Source organism: Diadema antillarum, unplaced genomic scaffold (genome assembly GCF_040938485.1).
Source record: "Diadema antillarum isolate AM-2024a unplaced genomic scaffold, OU_Dant_1.0 seq00000590_RagTag, whole genome shotgun sequence".
Taxonomy (NCBI): Eukaryota; Metazoa; Echinodermata; class Echinoidea; order Diadematoida; family Diadematidae; genus Diadema; species Diadema antillarum.
The window spans coordinates 963,331-985,000 of NW_027271522.1; the positions used below are offsets into that span (position 1 = coordinate 963,331).

Consider the following 21,670-nt stretch of genomic DNA (forward strand, 5'->3'; position numbering starts at 1 on the left):
ACAACAACAACGACGACAACAACAACATCAACAACAACAACAACAACAAAACAAAATAAAGCAAAACCGTGGATGAGCTTACGGTTAAGCAGGCACAATCAAATTTCTCGAGAAAATAAAACATAAGAAAAAGGAATCTACCTGTGCTTGATATAAAATCGGACATTCTGGTGGCAGTATGGAACAATCAAAATTAATGGCAAGTAAGAGAGTGAGTATAGGGTTACTGTTTCTAATGTGTGATAACATAATGACTATGCATGTATGGTGTTTAATATTTTTGTTCAACCCCACCCCCCCCCTAAAAAAAAAAAAAAGGAATAGACTGACTGGTCACTGGTGACGAGTCCACGTCACCGTTTTATAGCCACTTGATGATCTTGGTTATACAGTTGCTTTCGAGATATCGTGTAACTCCCACGTTTGAATGTATGGTTGGACTTGTTCCTTATAGCAACGTGGTAAAAGTCATGACGACAATGGAAGAATGCGTGAGCTTGACGCGACGGCTCGCCAGGCAAAGTGGTCGTTGGAAGCGAAAATTCTTTCGAGACGGGACTAAAAGTTTACAAGCATGGTTTGGTTGGAACAGGGGTTGGGCAGGTGTCGTGTATACACGAGCGGTAAGAGATTTGGAAGCTAGTGATCTACCGACCTCGTGTGGACTTTTAAAGTGTCATTATACAACAAGTTACTGTTTCGAACCCTTGCTCCTGTCTTGTGCTGTTATGGGTGAGGAAGATGAGACTAGCTATGCTTACACCGGAGGCACCTTTTCTTGACCTCTAGATTATTTATGAAAATGAAGATGATTACAACCTTTGAATCACCATTAATCTACAGCGAAAAATGATAAAGAGTATGGCAGTTATTATGAAGATGATTATTTTTGAAGTAATTGTAAAGATAATTAGAATTCAATTTGTGGCAGTCACGGAATTCCTGTGTCGGGAGTATGAATTTGATTATAAAAATACGATTTTTGACAATCGATGATTTCCAGCGTTCCATTGGAGTAAAGACCATACACTATTTGATTTATACAACGTCCAAGTAGATCTTTTTGGTCTAAGTAGGCCTAGAAGTCTACAATATGTATGAAAAGTGTAGCCATACTTACATGTGGATCCACTGCGATTCTCTTTCTGGCTTGTGCAATCAGTGTAGATACAGGTCACAGCTATACTAGCGCTCATACACGTACATTTAATAGCACTACGTAGGCCTACGTACGCGCATGCATGTACCGCACACGTACACTGCACTAGCTGCATGCGATCCTCAATTATGCAACACACAGTACACGCAGTACCGTACAATTTCTCGAACCGTGGAATAGAACGAAAAAATCGAACCAAGTTGCACGCAAAAATAGAACCAAAATTGCACGGCGCGTTGAATGGAGAACTTATTGAATATCACGTCACCAACAATCCTCCAATCAAATTACAAGGATCTACTTGGACGTTGTATAAAGAGTGATGAACAACGGCGTGGAATTAATATCATTCAGATACAAAACAATAAAATAAAACATAAGTCTGAACCACTATAATGTAAGTAGAGAAATGGCCCAGACTACGGACATGAACCCTGTGCCCTGGGGTGGTATGACACAGGAATCCAAAGAATGTTCTTTTTGTCTACTGGTCGTGTCTTCCGCGGTCATTGCTGTCCCATCTCGAGCATTATCTTTCCACGCAAAATGCGACACCTCGAATGTATTTAACAGAGAAGGAATTGTACCAGCTCTGCAAACAAACAAGATGCCTTTCACTGTCCCACCAGAGGTGACGGAGTGGCGGCAAACCCGCTTCCCGTAACGCTTGACGGAGAACACTCTCAAGAAATAAGTGGTAGACATGCATGAGCTCCAATGCAACAAACACACAACTATATACTATACAGGATACATATGCACGACTAAAAGAGTGACTTATTGTACCATTTCATCCTTACTCCATCATGATGTATAATGATAAAACTGATAGAGAGAGCAACTCAAGGTGTTAAACCTGAAACAATCATACGTGCACACACAAACACAATTACAAACATCATCATCATCATCATAAAAAGACAGACATATATAATATTTCAACCAAGCAACAGACGTTATAATAATTATAATGCATCCGTGTGGCTTAGTGCGTGACTTAAACGAGATACGCATGATTAATCACGATGCGCTTTATCTGTACGTACCTTGCCACTCATTTCATTATGGTACACCGTCATAGACGATTAAATGTAAGTTGCATACTTAATGACATAACAACTCATAAACGAGCTTAGGCTTTGGTTTTCTAAGTCATCAACGGCAAACCAATAGCCGCTGAAAATTATTTCTCATGATCTCTATATAATGTGCACATAAACCAGACTCATTTTGTGACACATACCATTCTGCATGCTTCTTTGTGTTTGTTTTCTCAAGCTTGTGATTAGTATTAAGTCAATCCAATTCATTTGAAGTATTAGTCATTTTGACTCCCATCGAACAAATGGCGCCACATAATAAAAGTATACAAGGATAAAAGTAAAGGTGTACCATGTGCAAGTTATAAGGTACAGTACAAAATGTTTGTGGGAATAAATGTTAAGTGCGTACAATGCATATTTTGCACACGTTGCAAGAATGATATCAAGAAATGAATAAAGCAATGAAAAGAGTGATCAACAAGAAAGCAGAGCGTTATATCTTATGTAGGAACAGTGTTGTGATTCTGTTTAAGGAAAAACGCTGGCGACGCAGGGAGCGTCGCTCATGACCAAACGCAATAATTGTCCTTTAAGGTTTCTATGCCCTTAAATAGACTAAACGTGACGGAACCCCGTTTTTACCCTGTTTTGAAGTGTTGCTCCAAAATAAGGTGCTCGCAGAAACGTGGCGGATTATTGAGCCAGGGTAATGAAGAAGCTGATTACCTCCACGAGCCGTTACGTAATGACTCTCCCTGAAACTAATAGAAGAGGATTTCTTCCTGATGCAAATCAGAAGAGGGTGCCGAGGAGGACGCCGTCAAATCCAAATTGGAGGCGCATACACAAAAAGGGAAGAACTGCCTCCATTACGTAATGGTTACACCGGAAGAAAGAATCGGTTAATACATTAGTAATTACAAGAGAAAATAGACCTGCATAATCAAGAGATGAAAGACCAAAGTATTGTAATTGAGGAATTTTTACTTTGTCCTTAAAAAATATATAACAGGATTATCTGAAATCTTACTTGCATCACTGTAAGAGTTACTTCACTAAGTTCACATCATAGGTAGAAGAGGGTTGTACTAGGGCTATGACAGTGATAACAACGCAACGCGACGTTACAACGGCTGTTGATATGCGTTTATTACAGTAAAACAGTAGATTGAAATTACATGCAGCCGCCCTGCCGGGAATTTGTGCGAAATCTAGCGTTTGTAAGCAATAATATAGATCACAGACACATTGAAAAAAAGGTTTCATTTGATGTAAAAAAAAAAGGTTTGTTACAACAGAGCTTGAGGAGATTGTGTTCATAATTAGTTACAATTTAAGTTGGGTTTTTTTAATCAGAAAAGAAGTTGAACCATTCAAGATCTTAATGTGAGAAATCGACCAATCGTTCTATGTAAAAAGAGGACTGGACACTTAAAGGAAATTAGATGCCGTATGAAGTTGATTTCGTGGAGTATACATAGGTAAGTTGATTTGATTTCTGCAGAGAGTTTTCTGAAGCCATTGCGGTCATTGCCTCGTTTTGGTAAAATTGAGCATAAAAAAGGATAACGAAAGCCATTGCTATTGATGATTTGCATATCAACTCATGTCTCACAATTTGCAGAAAAGAAAAGATGACCAAAAATACTTGTTACCGGAATCAGTCGTGTCGAATATCATAATTATGGAAAATTTCAAAAAAGATGTCATGTATCAGTTAAGTGAGCTGAATCAGCAATGATGCTTGCCTTGTGATTTTCCTCTTCTCTCTGCGTTCTCTTCTCTCTCTCTCTCTTCGTAAACATGTAGCCCGCTGAAGCAATGACGAGTTTAAACTTCCTCGTTGACCATGCCCTGATGCATTTCTCCTAGGAATGAATTTATTTCATGTAATGCTAACTACCGCGTGCGATCTTCACCGATGGAGTTTGCTTGCGCGTGTTTCCACAGTAGGTAGGGCGTGTGTTTTTTTTTCGGTCCCAAGCTTTTAATGTGTGGCTGATAAGGTCTAGCAGATCCCCAAAATCAACGAAGTCTGAAAAGAGTTTATACTATTTTTATACCCCGATTATAAAATTCGGTCTCTGTTACTTTGAAATTGAAAAAAAAAAGTGTAGGAAGTTTAAATCGGATCTCACTTATCTTTTAACCCTCTTTGAGAGTGTGTTCAAGCAACGTTTCATGAAAGTTGTCAGCCCTTTTTAAGTTGTCAGTCTCTGACAACTTCAGTGAAATCCTTGATTTTGATTGGCTGTGCTTGAGAAGCGCTGGTCACTGACTGTTACTATGGCAAATGTTAGAGACTGACAACTTTCATGAAATGGTTTCCGGTTTATAAGGTGATTGTGTTTATGAAATTCAATTTTCACAATAGGCAAATGTTTATGAGCAGCCAGCATGATTTCATATGATATGTCTTTAGGCATAGAAGGTATTCAGAACCACAAACTTCATCATGGGTGCGATTCATATCGGAGTTCGAGTAACATGATTTTCGCTTACGTTGTCACAGAATACATCATTTTAAAAGCACACTTACTGCTGTCAAACATTCTGAAAGGTTGGTTATTACTCTTGGATTGTTTATCAGCAGTGACAGAAACCAGGCTTAAGGCTTAAGGCGGCGAGTGCCATCTACAAGGTGAAAGGCAGCGCATTCAGTTGACATGGATCAAACAGCACTGATGTGGATGGCGACGTGTTGTTTATAAACAGTGCTATACGGCTGGCAAGATTTTCACACACGCTTGACTACCGGCGTGGGCAAGGCATGGAGACCATCTTTTGACGGCAAGGTGACGAGTATTCGAACAATGCTACTTGAGGTTTTTCCCGAGTAGCATCAAGCATTAATGCGATGTACGCTTTTACTGTGCACCTTGAGATTTGACTGCGAGCCGGCCTTTGAGGTCCACATCTCCCATGAATACATGAACACTTCAAACGGCTATCGCTGCTCATTACCCGCTAATGGCAAGACCCCTTTTTGCAGGCGGTGGACTGCATACACCTTGCTTCCATTGTCGCGGGAAAACATAAGTGGCGCTTAATTCACACAGGTGTGGGGGGTCGAATAATAATGCGGGCATTGCATGTCGAAGTCTACAAGTGCTTTTCCAGTATAGGTCTCCTTCAACTTGTTTGTGTTCTACGTCCCTAATTTTGATATCGTTCTTTCTCTGAAGAAGTGTAATGACCTGCTGAATGTGCCACATCGCTCAAGTTTCACCACAGTGAATGTAAGCTACTTTACCATCAATCTTCTGAAACAGAAAAGACACAACGGGAGCCTGAGACTAATTTTAGGAGGTTATAGTCAAAGTCAGATAGAGTTTTTGTCAGGTTGCCTGCAGATGTAGAGTGACAGAAACGAAAACGATGCAAAAAAAAAAAAAGCAAACGAAATTAATCACATGGACCCCCCCCCCCCAAAAAAAAAAGTCAAAAAAAATCGGAGAGTTGCTCAGAAGGTTTACGTCACTAAAGCGACTTGCGTTTAATGTCACATGATCAGAAGTTTAAGTAGCGTCAACAACGGGTAGGTGATGCGAACTGTTCCGTCTCGGATTTTAGAGGGAGCACCACCAGCCAAGGAAAAAAAAAATCAAAAGGAAAAAAATAACAAAGCAAAACAATGATGTTACACATAAACAAATCTACAGACTGGAGCAGAATAACAAAACGATTTGTAATATCCTTGGAAAGCCTGACTCTGAAAATGCCATCAAGCTATTTAAAGGTGTGACTAGTCAGTTTTCACAACTTCAGTTCGCTGTGTACCTACAATATTTTGATCCACACGATTTGAAGTAATAGAAGTCTTTTGGAAAGTGTATTTCAAAAAAGTGGCAGTGAATCCTCAAATATTTTTAATGGACGATGTTTTCTTGCAGACTTTCTGCAGTGCAGCAAAAGTCACCTCTCCAAATTTCTTTCGTTCATTGTCAGTGAAATCATAATATTATATCTCTAATCGTGACTTTAAATGTAGAGTAGCTGGTAGACTTTCAACTGTTCATTCTGTTGGATGTGGAGTCCCTCAAGGGTCTGTGTTATGGTCTGCATTGGGTTCCTGCTACTTCGATAAAGTGTCACATTTATTTGATTTGATTTGAATTGTAACTGATTCTGTATCCACCCCCAACAGTCAGTAAGGATTCCACATTCTACAGATGTATAACATTCATTTATCGTGTGATATTGGATGTGATATTGTGAAAATGTCGTGTGTTAGTGGGTAGAAATTATGTGTGGCTTAGCATGCAGATATTCCATGGGAGCAATCTTGTCGCAGGAGCAAAAATGTCGTGGAACCGTGATAATGAAATACATGGAAGAAAATTGAATAGAGCAATGCGAGTTGATGGGATGCGGGGGGGGGGGGGGAGAGGGGGGGGCGAGAGTCGGCGACGGCTGCTCGTCAAAACCGACATCAGACCATTCTCCCTGGTCGGTGTTCGCCGCTAGCGACCCTCATCGTCACCGTACATTTCACTTTCATCAACTGATATGGAAGGAGGTCCACCGAAGGACTGAATGTGTCCTCGCCGGGTAGTCTGCTATAATGAGAGACCGAAAGAAATTAGTCCTCGCCGACAGACGAGGGAAATCCCATCGATCATATGGTCATGTGACCCTGTCATATGCTATCCTCCTCTCCACCCCTCCCCCCCCCCCCCAACTTCCTCCTATTATGTGTGAAAATCTCGCGCGCGTACAGTATATAGCTCGCGACTCTTGTACACAAATGGGGGTATCACTGAGCAGTGGATGCTGGCGAACGTAATGATAGGTAATTTTTTGTTTCGTCAGGGTTCGTAAAAGGTTGCAAAAACTAGTTCAAACATGTTCATAATTCCTTTGCAAAACTATATATTTATTTCATTTTTGTTTAATTTCAAACAGTAACTGTAATAAGCATTTCCAAACAGTTGCCAGATGTGTCTTTACAGTACTTTTTGATTGATGGCTGTCAAAAGCTAGTGTCCACGTGACCATGGTTCCCCCATAAAATCGACTCATTGAAATCAATTGCCATGTCAAAGGGGAGGGCAAACATTAATGTTGCTTAATAGCGCTGTATCATCTCTAAAAGTCGCTAAATGTCGCTATCCTGACACAGACAAACACCGATTTTCATTTCATTCACATTCTTCAGAAAAGTTGGCGAATCCAAAAAATCGCAACGTAGGCAAGCATTTGCCGCTCCTGAACGGATGCTGTTTGAACAATATTATATGTATTGATTACGTAAGAAAATAATCACTTATACAGGATGTCAATGTCACTGAGTTTTCCTTGATCACCATAAAGTTTAGATTTTTAAAGTTTGATCCATCCGCTCCATAACCCTTTGGGTGCTATAAATGCCATTTGGCACAGAAAACCCCATAACTGCAATGTACGTTCTGTCCATAGTCCCTGGCACAAAAAGGGTTAATATACGGCTCTTCTCGGGAGAACTGATATAGTATTAGACACATGGGAGTAAATTCGCAGTTGTTATGCTAAACTAAATCTGATAGATTTTTGTGGACATCTGTTGATGTATCAGTCTATTTTTTCCTTTTCAATAGTTACGTTCAAACGGTGATCCTCAACTTCGAGGATAAGCTAACTTCGTGGACAAGCAAACTTCGAGGATAAGCTCGTAGTTAAGCATGGGGCGCCAAGTGTCGCATGATCTCTTTTGTCACAAAATTGTAATTTCGTGACGAAGTTGGTTGTTGTTTTTTTCGTTGAAAAGTGAAAACGTCAATTTCGTTAACTAAATGACAACTTCGTGTCATTTGTTAACGAAAAAAACATTCCGTCACGAAATTACAAACGAATGAGACCATGCTACACTTGGCGCCCCATACTTATATACGAGCTTATCCTCAAAGTTAGATCTGCGAAGTTCAAGATCACCGTCTGAACGTAACTATTCTAGCCTGTCATCGCTCCACGATTCAACGATCACATAAACACCTCGAACTTGAAAATGCTTTTAAATATTTCCATCATGGGACATCTCGTTAAGAAAAAAAAAGTAATCCCCCATATTCTAGCTAATGTTATTGCTTTTATGTGCTCATGTCCACTCTGCAGAGGATTCATGTATTGTATTGTACTGAATCATGAAATGTTTTCCAAATCGATATTGCATAGAGAGAAGATGACAAGGGTGATGCAATCTTTCAAGAAAATGGCAATCATTAAACAAGCTATTGCTGTGTGGGTCCAAAGCATATCAAAACATTCGCACCGGATGTACGTGAATGTCTTTGCACAGAGCATTTCATTACCCATTACCCATCTACCCAGATAGGGTGCAATTCGAAAACTTGACAAGTACCTCTTGGCAACACGGCCACTGCACTTTTAGTGAACCTGCGTGACAGTAGGGCAGCTCGGAAAAAAAAAAAAACCAGCAGTCACGTGGTCAAGGAATGACCAGTGATTCTACATCTACTGTAGCAATTTTGTGCGCGACTTTGCATATCGAGTGACCTGACATAATGTGATTTTTTCTCATTCTCTCCCCATCTCTCCCCCTCTGTCTGTCTGTCTGTCTGTCTTTTTCTCCTTCCACCCCCCCCCCTCCCCACACACATTCACCTCGCTCTCTCTCTCTCTCCCCCCCCCCCCCCTCCCTTTGAGATAATGACATGGACATGTGAATGATTATGCCCATGTTAAAGTCGGGCCATGCAGGAGGGGCTCCTGTTCTCGTCTCTTGCCGGCCGGACGGACAGCCGCTCCACCGCGCGTAATGAAATTGCTGCGCTCCCCTCTAATAATGAAGGCATGACGGTGATTGATAGCAGTGTACGGTGTTCCGTTCAGCAAACTCCCCGGCAAACACGGCGAGGGAGAAAGGCACGCTGACAAACATACACACATTCTCGCACTTTTGACGGAGCCTAACAGACAAGTGCAAAAGGCATGTCCACTTTTCAATTATTTGTGCTCGGTGTGTTTGATTTCTCAAGGAGGCATTCTTCCACCAACTCCCGTATAGAGGTCACTATCAATGTTTGACAGCATCTCTGTAACTACTTCAAAGGCATTCAGTTTCTAACACTATCATGATGTACACGAGCGTGTGTATGTATGAGTGCATGTGTGTATGTGTTGCTGTTGATGTTATTAGTGGCGGTGTGTATAAAGTACATCAGTCACTCTTCTTCTGCTTCTGTCCCCCCCCCCCCCCCCCGAATGAGTTTGGCACGAGACGAGGGACACATCAAACAATAAATGATGTTCTCTCTCTTTATCGAGGCCACGCGCTTTTGGCCCTGCGGCTTTTATGGTATGATTATTCGTGCAGGATCAAACGGTTGGAGTAGTTTTGTTGTTGTATTATACTTTTGTTTATTGTTTTTCAAGAGCTGCACAGTACTGAAAAAAAAAATAACAGATACATTTTAACGTAGCAGAAACATCTTAACTTGACAGATATACCTTACCTTAACAGATACATCTTAACTTAATAGGTACATCTCAACTTGACAGATATATCTTAACTTAACAGATACATCTTAAGTGATAAAGCTTACGTAACAGATACACACTAACTAATTCATTATACATTAACCAATTCATCATACCAGACACATCTAACTTGACATATACAGCTTTTCTTAACAGATACATCTTAACTTAACAAATACATCTCAACTTGACAAATACATCATAACTTATCAGATGCATTCTATCTTAAAGATGCATCTTAATAGATGTTTCTTAATTTAACAGATACCTCATGGAATACTGGAGTATCTATTTCACAAGAAACAGCAAAAGCTGGCTAGGATGACTTGCGTATTTACACGATTTCTGTATTCACATTCCATTGCAGGAATTAAATGGTTAAAGTGAAATAAATCTTACTTGAGCAAACAAAGTGAGCACCATGAAATGAATTTACAATTGATCAATAGATTTAACATCATCACGTTTAGTTTTAGTAATATTTGGACGTTTTGTGTTCTTTATATTCGCAAACAAGAATTTCAAATCTTGCTTCGATGATAACTTATCATGAAACGTAATAAAAACGGTCAGACATGATATGAGTTCGAGACCTCAAAGCAGTGGTATCCTAGCCCTCCCCCTCCCCATCCCCACCCCCACAAGAAAAAAAATGAACAAAGAGATGATGAGGTACAACAGGGACTATCTATAAGTGATACAATTTAAAAAGTGTTATGCATAGGCCATTTAGACGGTTTGAGATTTATTCATTCTAATTTGAGAATTTGCGATGAGCAGAACCAAACATGAAAAAGTGAAAGAAAAGAAAAGAGAAATGCATGATTTCAGTTGGTTCAAAGTTGATTTTCTTGTTCTAGTTTGAATGAAAAAAAAAGAACATGTGGATTAGCAAACACGTACCGTTCTCTATAGAAGTTATACGCATACACATTAAACATGATAGACATGATTACTCGTAAATGGTTAATTGACAAGGGGGATATACAGAGGTCAGAAACGTTCGGCACCACATCCTCGTGTATACGAAATCTGCATAATATATCATTGGGCTTTGTGTGTTGCTATATCACATCAAGTTCTGGAGGGAGCAGGGACAAACAGAATGGAATTTAAGTATATTGGCACTATGTATTTATTGAGAGCCAGTATAAACGAAAGTTTACAGGACTGACAACGGTTATCAAAATAGTGTTCAATGGGAGCACTGAAATGTAAAGACAATAATGATGATGATAATAGCAACAATAATAATAATTGTAATGATGATGATAATAATGATGATAATAATAATAATAATAATGATAATAATAATAATAATAATAATAATAATAATAATAATAATAATAATAATAATAATTTGCGGAAAACATGAAATACCATGTGAGAGCAAATGGTATATGCACGAACCACAGAAAGTTTCTGAAAATGATCAAGTTAAAATCCTGTGGGATTTCGATGTTCAAACTGACAATGTCATCCAGCACAGGCGTCCGGATATCATCGTCGTAGAAAGGGCTCGACAGATGTGCACAATCGTCGATGTCGCGGTATCGGGAGACAGCAGAGTAGCCGAGAAGGAAAAGATAGAGAAGTACCAAGACCTTGCCAGAGAGCTTCGCCGCCTGTGGAATATGAGAACCAAGGTGATCCCTATTGTCGTTGGAGCACTCGGAACAACGCCAAAGCAGCTGCGACGGCACTTGAACGACGTTGGTGTGCCCGATCGAGTGCAAACGCTCCAAAAAGCAGCATTGCTGGGGACGGCACGAATCCTGAGAAAAGTACTGGAAGTCTAAGTTTCCAGGATGGAACTTGACGTGAAATTAATCTCCAAGAGATATCTTGTGAAGATGGAGATAACAATAATAATGATAATAATAATAATAATAATAATAATAATAATAATAATAATAATAATAATAATAATAATAATAATGATAATAATAATTATAATAATTATAATAATAATAATAACAATAATAATAATGATAATAATAATGATAATAATGAGGGTCTTCTTTATTCAGGGTAACCTCTTAAGTGTTGCCAGAGAGCCCTGTCAATATCTTGTGTTGCCAGGTCAGGTACCCATCTATACGCCTATAGGTTGAGATGAGCATGGTGGGTAAAAACGGGTGATGCTCGTCATTCCGAAGATTCGTTGATCAGAAAACAAAATGAGGTTCGTTATTTCGAAGCACACAAATTCCTTACACGTACATGTTCGTTAATCCGAAAATGAAAGAGAGTTCATCAATCCGAATTTTATGGCGTTATTTCAAGTGTTGGTTAGTCTGAAAGTTCGTTAAACCGAAAAATTGAATAAGGTTCTTCAATCCGGAAATGAAAACAAGGTGCGTACTGACGAACCCGCGGAATTACGAACATTGTTTCGTTTTCCTATCAACGAACCTTCGGAATAACAAACCTTGTTTCATTTTCGGATTATCGAAACTTCGGAATGACGAACCTTGTTTCAATTTCGGATTGACGAACCTTCAGAATAACGAACCTTCAGAGTAACAACCCTTCGGAATAATAAACTGTAAAAACATCTTGTCCGAGGACATAGGCAATTGAGGGGATACGCAATCGGGCTTCCGATTTCAGGAAAATGTCATAACGATTTCACTGAATATCGTGTTTACTACACAAAGTCGATTTTCTTTTCGTGACCCCCAGAAAAGTGTGCAGATTCCTCTTTGTCGTTATCAAAATACCCGCACAGCACTCGATTGGCTCCAGTGACGATTTTGACAACAAAAAAAAAAAATCCAATAAGATTTCACGGCGATGTATGTAAGTTCTTGTGGCAAATTACACTAACATCATGGAAAATGGTCCTTTAGGTTGAATATTGGATGTTGTTTCTCCGAAAGGATGTCCCCGAAAGTGTATATCATCTGTCGTTCTTTGTGAAGAAAAACGATAAAACAAAAAGGTACTCGTATTTTTGATGAGAACGGTTTTTGAAAAATGCGGAACGCATCTGCAACGCTAATGTGATGATGAGGGAAAAGTATATAGGTCTGACGTTTCTCTGTGTGTATGGGGGGTGGAGGGGTGGGGTGGGGTGGAGATCCTCGGTTTACACAATACAGAGCGCATGCACAGGAGGTAATTCAAGTAAACGTAATTGCAGCGTTCGATTGCCTGCCACGAAGAATCCTTAAAAGGGGGAGCCGGCGCTGATCGCCCCTGCCATTCAGTCCCCTCTCGCCTCCTTGGAGCATTGGTATAAAAGGCATATACTGTTTCGCTTCATCCTCCATCCTCCAAAGGAAATCTTACACCGTTGCCAAGAAGAAATGGTGAGTACGAATGTCATTCTTTCCGGGTGAAAAGGAGTATATCTATTCACAAAGGGCTTTTTCCAGCTTTCTTTCTTTCTCTCTCTCTCTCTTATGCTACAACGGAGAATGAAAGTGGTTCTATTGCGTATCAAGTTCTTCGCTTCGTAGGAATTAGGGAGGGGAAAATCCGTCAGATCGTGAGATCTGACAATGAGCTCCAAGAAATGAAAGGAAATGCGTATCAAATATCAATTCGGTAGCAGCACCTCAGTGAATGTAATCATAAGAAATATGAGCACTGACAATTCATGAAATATATTACTTTTCATATATTACTGCCTGTTCGTCTCGCCGCCATTGCTCTTTTGAAATTGCGTAGTTTACAAGAGTCACTGAATTATTGTTCTGCTGAAACTCGTGAGAAGTGGTGAGAAAAGCAAGAAAGGTGAAGAAATAGTATTCTCAGCGCTAAGAATGAATATAGTTGGGCATTTTCGGAGTGGTGGCAATGATGTGTAATGTCGAGATTGTCCAATAAGAAGGATAACGACATTAACGGATACATTGTGGGGACAGTCTTGTCTGCTTGGATTGTTTTTCCTTTCATGGTATTCGTCGAAGGTTGACATTACACCTCACGCGGAGAACATAAAGCCGCAACAGCGGCAACAGGATTCTTAGATTGGCATCGACAACTCAAATAAAAAAGTAAACAAATTCTTCCCTTCAATTGAGGGGAATAAAGTAATTAAAAATCTAAATTCATAACCACTTTTGTTTCTCAATGGAAAAACTGCTGGTGATATTGACCCCCAGTTTGCCACATTCTACCATCATTATGAACACGATATTAGCATCAAGCTAACGATACTTCAGGCGTTTTGGCGGTTTTCTCATTTTCTTGATGGTTAAAAAAATGATGTTACAATGCGTTGCAAAGCCTTACATGATATGTGAGAAGCTAGGATGAAATACCACCTCTCTTCATTGCTCTGAAAACATTGTGCGTGCGTGACATTTATTACAGTGTGGACGTGTTGAAAGGAATGTGGTTAACATAAATTAAATTTGACAGTTGAGGACATCTCGGTCTTGATGTTGACGAATGTCGTCGGCGTGAGAATAGATTAGGCGAAACAAGATGTATGTACCTAGCAGGGGCGTCTGAAAGTCTGCACTTGATACCTCCGTTGTTCATATTGCTGTAAGATACCCCTACTGCTTAATATTGAATGAACGTCCCAGAACGTCGCACAAGAAACATCCACCTGCTGTCCGCAGTTCTATCAATTTTTCATTACCCTGTAGGATAGCCGTTTGTAGAGATTTCATCATGTTCAATTGGAGCAGTTCGGAAGATGACGAACTGCCCTTGACATTGATTTCCGGAGGTCGAAAAGTCCATGTGAGAACACTGAGAATGAACAGGATGACATTTGCTTGCTGTTTGAAGGAAATGTTTTGAGGTCATGAAGAGGTTACAAGTCACAAAAGAAGAAGGAGAAGCCACGTTGCTTTGAAACATGGACACAAACGACACCGAGGGTCATAGTTAACATTCCGAGATCACTTCTGAGCACTTTCGGGATAGATTAACTCTTCCTTGAAAGCTGTAGGTTAATGATGGATATAGCCGAAGGGCTAGAGTCAGATCTGGGATTATATATATCCCGAGGTGGACTGCATCGATTTACCAACGTCAAACTTGGAAAACTCAAAAGTTTGTGTCTATCGACACGGACAAATGGTTTCTAAGACTTTGAGAATCATGTTGCCAACGCGATGAAGGGCTGTTTGGAGCTCTTGGAAGAGGACGCCCTCTGACAGTAGCACATTGTGTCGAAGCCTATAGATACGGTATGACATGATTATGTGCGGACTATTGTTCAAAGTTCAAAGTTCAAATTTATTTTCATTTCCATCAGATAAACAGAGAAGATTATATACAATGTATAAGCAGAACATAATACGTAATAATTGCAAAAACGTAAATTAACAAAATACATGTGATAATGAGTAACAAAATTAAGAAAACATAATTATATCTTTTTCATACATACATATGCATAGTACAGATTAAACAAGGATGGGGATGGAAATGGAGCGTCCCACTAAAAAGCAAATCATTATGAGTCTACAGATAACGGGCCACTCGGCAACAGTTATTCTCTTGCTGCAGAATCCCTGCATGTGGACTGATGCTTTATCCTCGCATTTTTTCTAGGTACGAGTGGACTTTCACCCACCCTTAGTTGGGATCTTGAAACAGGAATAATTTTGACCTCGGTGAAAGTACAGAATTCCTTGATATTGGCCTATCCCATTGGATCAGAGGTGAAGACTAGAGGACTTTCATAAAGTGCTAGGATAAATACGAATAACAAACAACACTCCACTACGAAGAAATGGAAAATTGTTCAGATTTTGATCAGTTGTGACAGAGTGGTGATAAATTATTTATTACCACTCTACCATTGATCAAAGAAAAAAAAAGTCCACAAAACGTTATTCATCTCAAACTAAAACAATCAACTGTTCTAATTTTCGGATTAAAGACTTTTCTCGTTGTGTTTCTGAAATATGCTAATTATCAATTTAGGCATAGTTAATGAGACAGAGAAACAGAGAAAGGGGGAAAGGAAGAGGAAAAGGAAGATGGGTGGAAACAAAGAAGAGATACAGCAAGAATTACGCGAACAATTGAGTTTTTAGACTGTGGCTAAGGCTAACCGCAACATAAAAGTGTTTGCTCCCCTATTCCTAAAACATGAAATGTCCTGTCAGTGGACTAACAGAAAGAAAAAACCCTGAATCACGTGCTCAAGTTTATTCAGTTGATTGTTGATTGTTATTTATCCAACCTATTTGATCTGATGTTTAACAGTTTTATGTGCCGCATGCCATTGTAGTCACCACTCTCGCACCATTCTCCAATCGTCACCATAAACACACACTGTGCATTCACTCGTACGAATCTACGTACGTTCGATCACAGTATTGGCTCTATACAAACAGCTGGTGCTCGTAGCCCAAACAATTGAACATTTGTCGACAGCAGTCCTAAGCTGGCATTTTAGATCTCTGATTCACCTTGGAAACTACCATAGAAAACACAGCAATATCTGATCTTCGTAGACGAAGAAGCGTGAATGCGAAGAGCATCGATTGCAAGGCTATACTTCCACAGCTGCTGTTGAATTAAAAGTCTCACATTACGTATGTGAAGTCATGAAAAAAAAACCCGTCCAAAGGAAATGATTGGGGAAATGGAAATGTATGGAAAATCAAATATGATATGATTAATAGTGATAATATCAGTCTGCGACTAGAACCAGCTGCTTTCAAGATGTGACGTGTACTGTACGTGTACACGTGACGTGTTTTTCACAAAGACATTACAGAAATTCTCCTTCAGACAAAACAGTTTGATAATCATCGGTGGATTTTGCATTATTTGGATATGGCAAATAGATTAAATGAAATTTTGGGGTTTGTTGTGAATAGCATTTCCTTTTCCCACCATAGGTCAGCCTCTTTCTGCTTTGTTCAAGACTTGTTCTGTCACGTGATACATGGACCGAATGCACCTAGGGGCTACAGCGCCCTCCGCCATCCCCCTCCAACACATACACACACGTACACACACACGTACACACTTTCATAGACACATACTTCACCGGATAACGATGATGATTAAAAAAAAATCATTACCAAACTGCTAAAGAAAAAAACAATAACAAAAAACTATCCACAACTCTACCCTCTTCAGCTGGCCGGTCCACACATTAAAAAGGTTTTCCTGCAAAGGTTCATACAACGTCCCAGTGCCGTTACCCAATGTACTATGATTACTGGCATGGTCATGATGTGGCTCAGTGGATAAGATTACGGACCGTCAATCACGAGATCCCTGATTCGAGTTTCCTGACTGCAGCGCTTGTGCCCCTTATTAGGCCCATGCCCTTTAGGCAAGGTACTGTATCATCCTCTCTGCCAAGTCCATTGAAGGTAACTTCAGGCCGTTGGTCTGGTGGTTGCTTGGTTACAAACATTGAATGCTTTCCTAGCTGTCAGGTAAAACAAATCAACTTAATTAAAGGGATAGGTGTAGTTTTGGTTGAGATGGTGATTCAGATTTTAACTTCTTGCGAAATAGCTAGAAACCGCTTATGAAAAATTAAAGAGTACGCAACTCTAAGAGGAATTTTAAGTTTATTTGATGAAAATCGATTTTGAAATGGCTGAGACATTCAAAACATTGTAAAACAAAGTGATCCGAATAAAAGGTGGGTCCCACCTTTTATTAGGACCTCGTTGGTTTTTGATATATCAGCCATTTCGAAACCAATCTTCATCAAATAAACTTTGAATTCTCATTAGCATTGCATGCTCTTAAATTTTTCATAAGAGGTTTCTCATTATCTCACACAAAAAAGTTGGAACCCAAAAGCCCTATCTCAACCAAAACTATACTCATTTCAACATGAATTTTTGTACTAGTAGGAAATAAAAAAAAAGAATACGAAGGAAAGTGCCTGAGATTTAGTTAAATGTAAGCAATTTTGGGATTGTTTTCTTTGACAAAATCTACTGGTAAGAATAACGGATATTTTGATAAGAGGCCGCATAATTATGAAATCCCTGTATGTATAACATCATATCAGTTTTAAAAGTGATTTGTGTCGTGTTGGAACGATCAATCAAATACGTTGGTAATAACTACCAGGATAATTCTGGTCCCCCACACTCAGATAAATAATATGCTCGGTTGTGCCAAGTCCATCCCGTATCGACCGACAAACAAAGAAGGGAAATTAACATCCATGCTTTGCTGATTTTTAGAATTAACTATGCGTTACCACAGAGATTGGATAAGTATTAACCAAACTAACTGAACACAAAGTAAAGACTGCAGTGCAACTCATCCACTGCTAAGTGGAAAGATGGAATGTTGTGGATGGAATTACATGCACCATTGTCAACCATAAGAGTCTAAGCTTGAACGTATCTTGAAGCTTCACTGTATACAACAACACTACCAGCATCGTGAAATAGAATACGCATGGTTGAACATTGCTTGCAAAGTTATGCAATGCAGTTCATTTCTTTAAAATGAAGCAAGAGATGATTTCTATCTCGTATATAATGATGACGCATCATCGCCGGACTTATGTTACCCAATGTACGGATCGATCTGCGGTTTGATTGTCTCTGCGCCGTTCCTTTCCCATAAATTCTTTGACACAATGCTGAAAAAATAATAAGCAATCTGACTTTTGTTCTAAATGTAGCCAATATTACTTCCAATAATACGAATAGCTCTCTCAGTTCCTCTATACGGGTGAGATCCATCATAATAATGCGCATTGCTCTCGGCATGAGAGGAAACAAAAGTCCGTGTCCTCACTTTGCTCGAGGGTTCCTGTCAACCTCTTTCCTCTGGCCGCCAAATTCTCAATTTGCAAAAATTTCAGAAAACAATGACTCTCTGCCTGCCCATGACTTGTGTTCTTTTTTATTCCCCTTGGGTTCTTTGTTGTTGCTCTTTTTGTTTTGTTTTATTTTGTTTTTTGTTGTTTTCCTGTTTTTGTTTTTCTTTTTGTTTTGTTTGTTTTTGCTCTTGGGAGCTTTTTTACGAGATCAGAAGGGGAAGATTAATTGGAATCATGTCGTGCTGAAAGAACATACGTGTTGCATAATCTGTATTGTACATTAATCTTCTGATAGTTTTATGTAGATCATGCCTGGACTAAAAAACAAAAAACAAAACCAAAAAAACCAAAAGGAATTCACTTGTGAGGGCGCCTCTTGCAGGCGTATATTAAATGAATGAGGTTTCATATCAACAGTTCTCATCAACCACGCCATGCTCAAGTCTGTGTTTGATATTCTCATTTTGATGATTTGAATTCAGTATTTGACATGAAGTACATCAGCATAGTCATCATGGAGAAATCTGAACCACCTATGATGATTTTATAGTTGATTTCAGTTGAAAGCTCAGCTTTGAAATAGTTCCCGAGCGAGAATGTCAAGTCCAGTCAGATAAAGATTTAATATTACATTTGTTCATACCATTACTAATGTGTTTGTATACATCCTTCCATTCATTCTGTGTATGTTTGTGAAAGGGTGTGTGTGTGTGTGTGTGTGTGTGTGTGTGTGTGTGTGTGTGTGTGTGTGTGTGTGTGTGTTTGTGTGTACGTGTACGTGAACATGTGCTTGTGCGTTCTTATTTGTCATAGCTGATCAGCGAAGAAAGCTGAAGTTTCAAATAAGATGCAACCACTAATGACAACACACGCTGCGCTGTCACTGAGACATTTTGCAGCGGTAGGGTAATCTACGTCACTCAACTCTACTAATGAGCAAGGTTTGGAGAATGCTCGTCCGTCACCCCGTTTGTGTGTCGAAGCTCACGAAAAGTCACAGTGTAATTAAATTATCAGCTGACATTCATTTCAAGTGCACGACGACTGTTCATACTCACAACTATCGGGGAACATTATTGTCATGATTGGTTGACGCCAAATATCAAATTCACTGAGAGGTACATTTGAAGATTTATCAGAGATTATTTGATAAAGATTTGATAGGAATGCATCAATCTATTCCTTGGTGTCATTTTGTGTAGCTTGGGCACTCGCCGCTTATTTCATTTCCCTCCAATATCAGCATCATCTTCTCTATCCCACCCCTCATCATCATCATCATCATCATCATCATCATCATTAATGTCGTCGTCATAATTGCCTCGATCATCATATTTTCTTTGTCATTTTTGTGGGGCGGGGGGGGGGGTTTCTTTCCAACTTCAGAAACCATTCCATTTTCTGTACAGGTATTTCTTTTAAGATACTTTATGGTCACCATACTAAAGAAGGACTGAAAAAAAAAAACATAGCTGTAGAATTGGAGCGTATGGACTTCTTCTTTTTTTTGGGGGGGGGGAATCTTTGACATGTTTATTTTTGTTATTGTATGGGACATTTTTAGGGAGTAACGACATACAGACAATAATCATCTCCCTCTTTCTCCCTCTATTTTTCTCTTTTCTTATTGTTCTCGCTTGCTGATTCAAAGGGCAATTTCTGACCATTTAAATTTTAATTTGAAAAGAAAGAGTAAAATATTATAAGCACAACATTGAAAATTTGGTCAAAATCGGATAAAAATTAGGAAAGTTATAGAATTGTAGAGTTTGCCTAAGGGATTTGAGACTGGAGCACAATTATATTCTTAACAAAAAGTGGAAATCATTTTTAAGTTTTTGTGTCTAATAATGAGTTTGGAATTGTCCTTGAACTGATTTTCTTTCATTTTCACGAGTAGACCTTTGTATCTTCATTGACAAATCATCCTGAATACCTTTGATTGGCTCGGAAATATGGCAATTACAAATTTCCTCCATTTTCATGAGACTCTGAAAGCCTCACCTCGCCTCTTTCAGATTGATAATATCAATTGTCTCATCGGACATGGTGCAACATCCATGATGACGAACGGAAAGTTGTGGTATCTTGAGGGAAATTAGTCTTTTCCATACCCCCAAAATATAAGCCAGTTTTCCTCCGAGATAGGCATCGAGTATCGATTGTCTGGCATATGAAGGCTGCCAGCTTTGGGAAGCTGTTCATCCAGCAATTATTGATAATCGTTATGTTCCCTTCCGCTGCGTAGCAAAACCATGCTGTGCAGCAGTCCAGCTAACCGTCGCATTTAAATCTGTGGATGTTGCTCGCCGTAATGCCTCCCGGCGGGCAATTTGCGTCATTTGAGAAGCAGAATGACGATCGTCCATGGAACTTCTACGTATAGAGTCTGTAAAGGACCTTCTGCTCCTGAAATGATGTTTACTTGCACCTTTCCTTGCTGCTCTTTTTAGAGAGGGACTCTTTGTAATACGCAGCGGTTGTTTTTAGGTTACTTAATCCTTACAAGTTTTAATAGTTAACTTGGGGTATAAGAACATAGTAACCCCTGTGAGAAAAGGATGTATACGAAATAACACTTACATCAATGAAAACAAACGTTCTCGATCAGAGCCGGCTTATATTTTGTTTTGTGTTGCTTTGTCATATTTGGGCATACAATGTACACCTGTTTCCCTTAATTGCATCAAATCATTGCGCAGGCAGTTAGTTGGGATGGTACACATATTTTTCCGCGGTTCTAATTGCCCCATTTAATTACATACATCCTTGAATACCCATAAGGCAGTTGAGTTCGGCAAATAAAGAATTGATGACATATAGCCCTGTGCGCTGTATCACGTGGTTTGCGTCTTTGCACGTGTTTAGTTGCTGCAGGTGATTATGTTTATACTTGGCTGTGGTAAGATGCATTTTTAAAATCCCATGTTGTCTCTTGTGACTGTTAACCTTCACTTTGTGCCTATGTATACACAATCCATGTGAACAACTGTGAAATGATTTTTTTTTTTTTTTATACGCATAGCTAGCGTTATATCAATTTAAACCTTTCTCCTACAAAATCACGGGAACCAACTTTACAGAGGGTTGTCACAGTTTCTAAAGGAAATTGAAAAATGAAAATTTTACAGATTTTGCTCTCTTTTATTTAACAAAGCTAATGCAGCTTGCGTTTCCGTCGACCCAACCTATGGCGTAGGCTATCGAGTTTTAATCTTAACAAGATGACTGCTCATGATGAAAAATATTGATAATCATAATAAT

The 21,670-nt window shown here is 39.3% G+C and overlaps 1 protein-coding gene across 1 annotated transcript in view; it reads left to right on the plus strand.

The window, feature by feature from the left end:
- The first annotated feature begins 12,897 nt into the window (after positions 1-12,897).
- LOC139735677 (calmodulin-like) overlaps positions 12,898-21,670 on the plus strand; it is a 32,813-nt gene continuing 24,040 nt past the window's right edge. Inside the window, exon 1 of the mRNA XM_071646425.1 lies at positions 12,898-12,992. Coding sequence (XP_071502526.1) covers positions 12,990-12,992 — 3 coding nt within the window. The 5' untranslated portion in view covers positions 12,898-12,989. The remainder of the gene's footprint in view (positions 12,993-21,670) is intronic.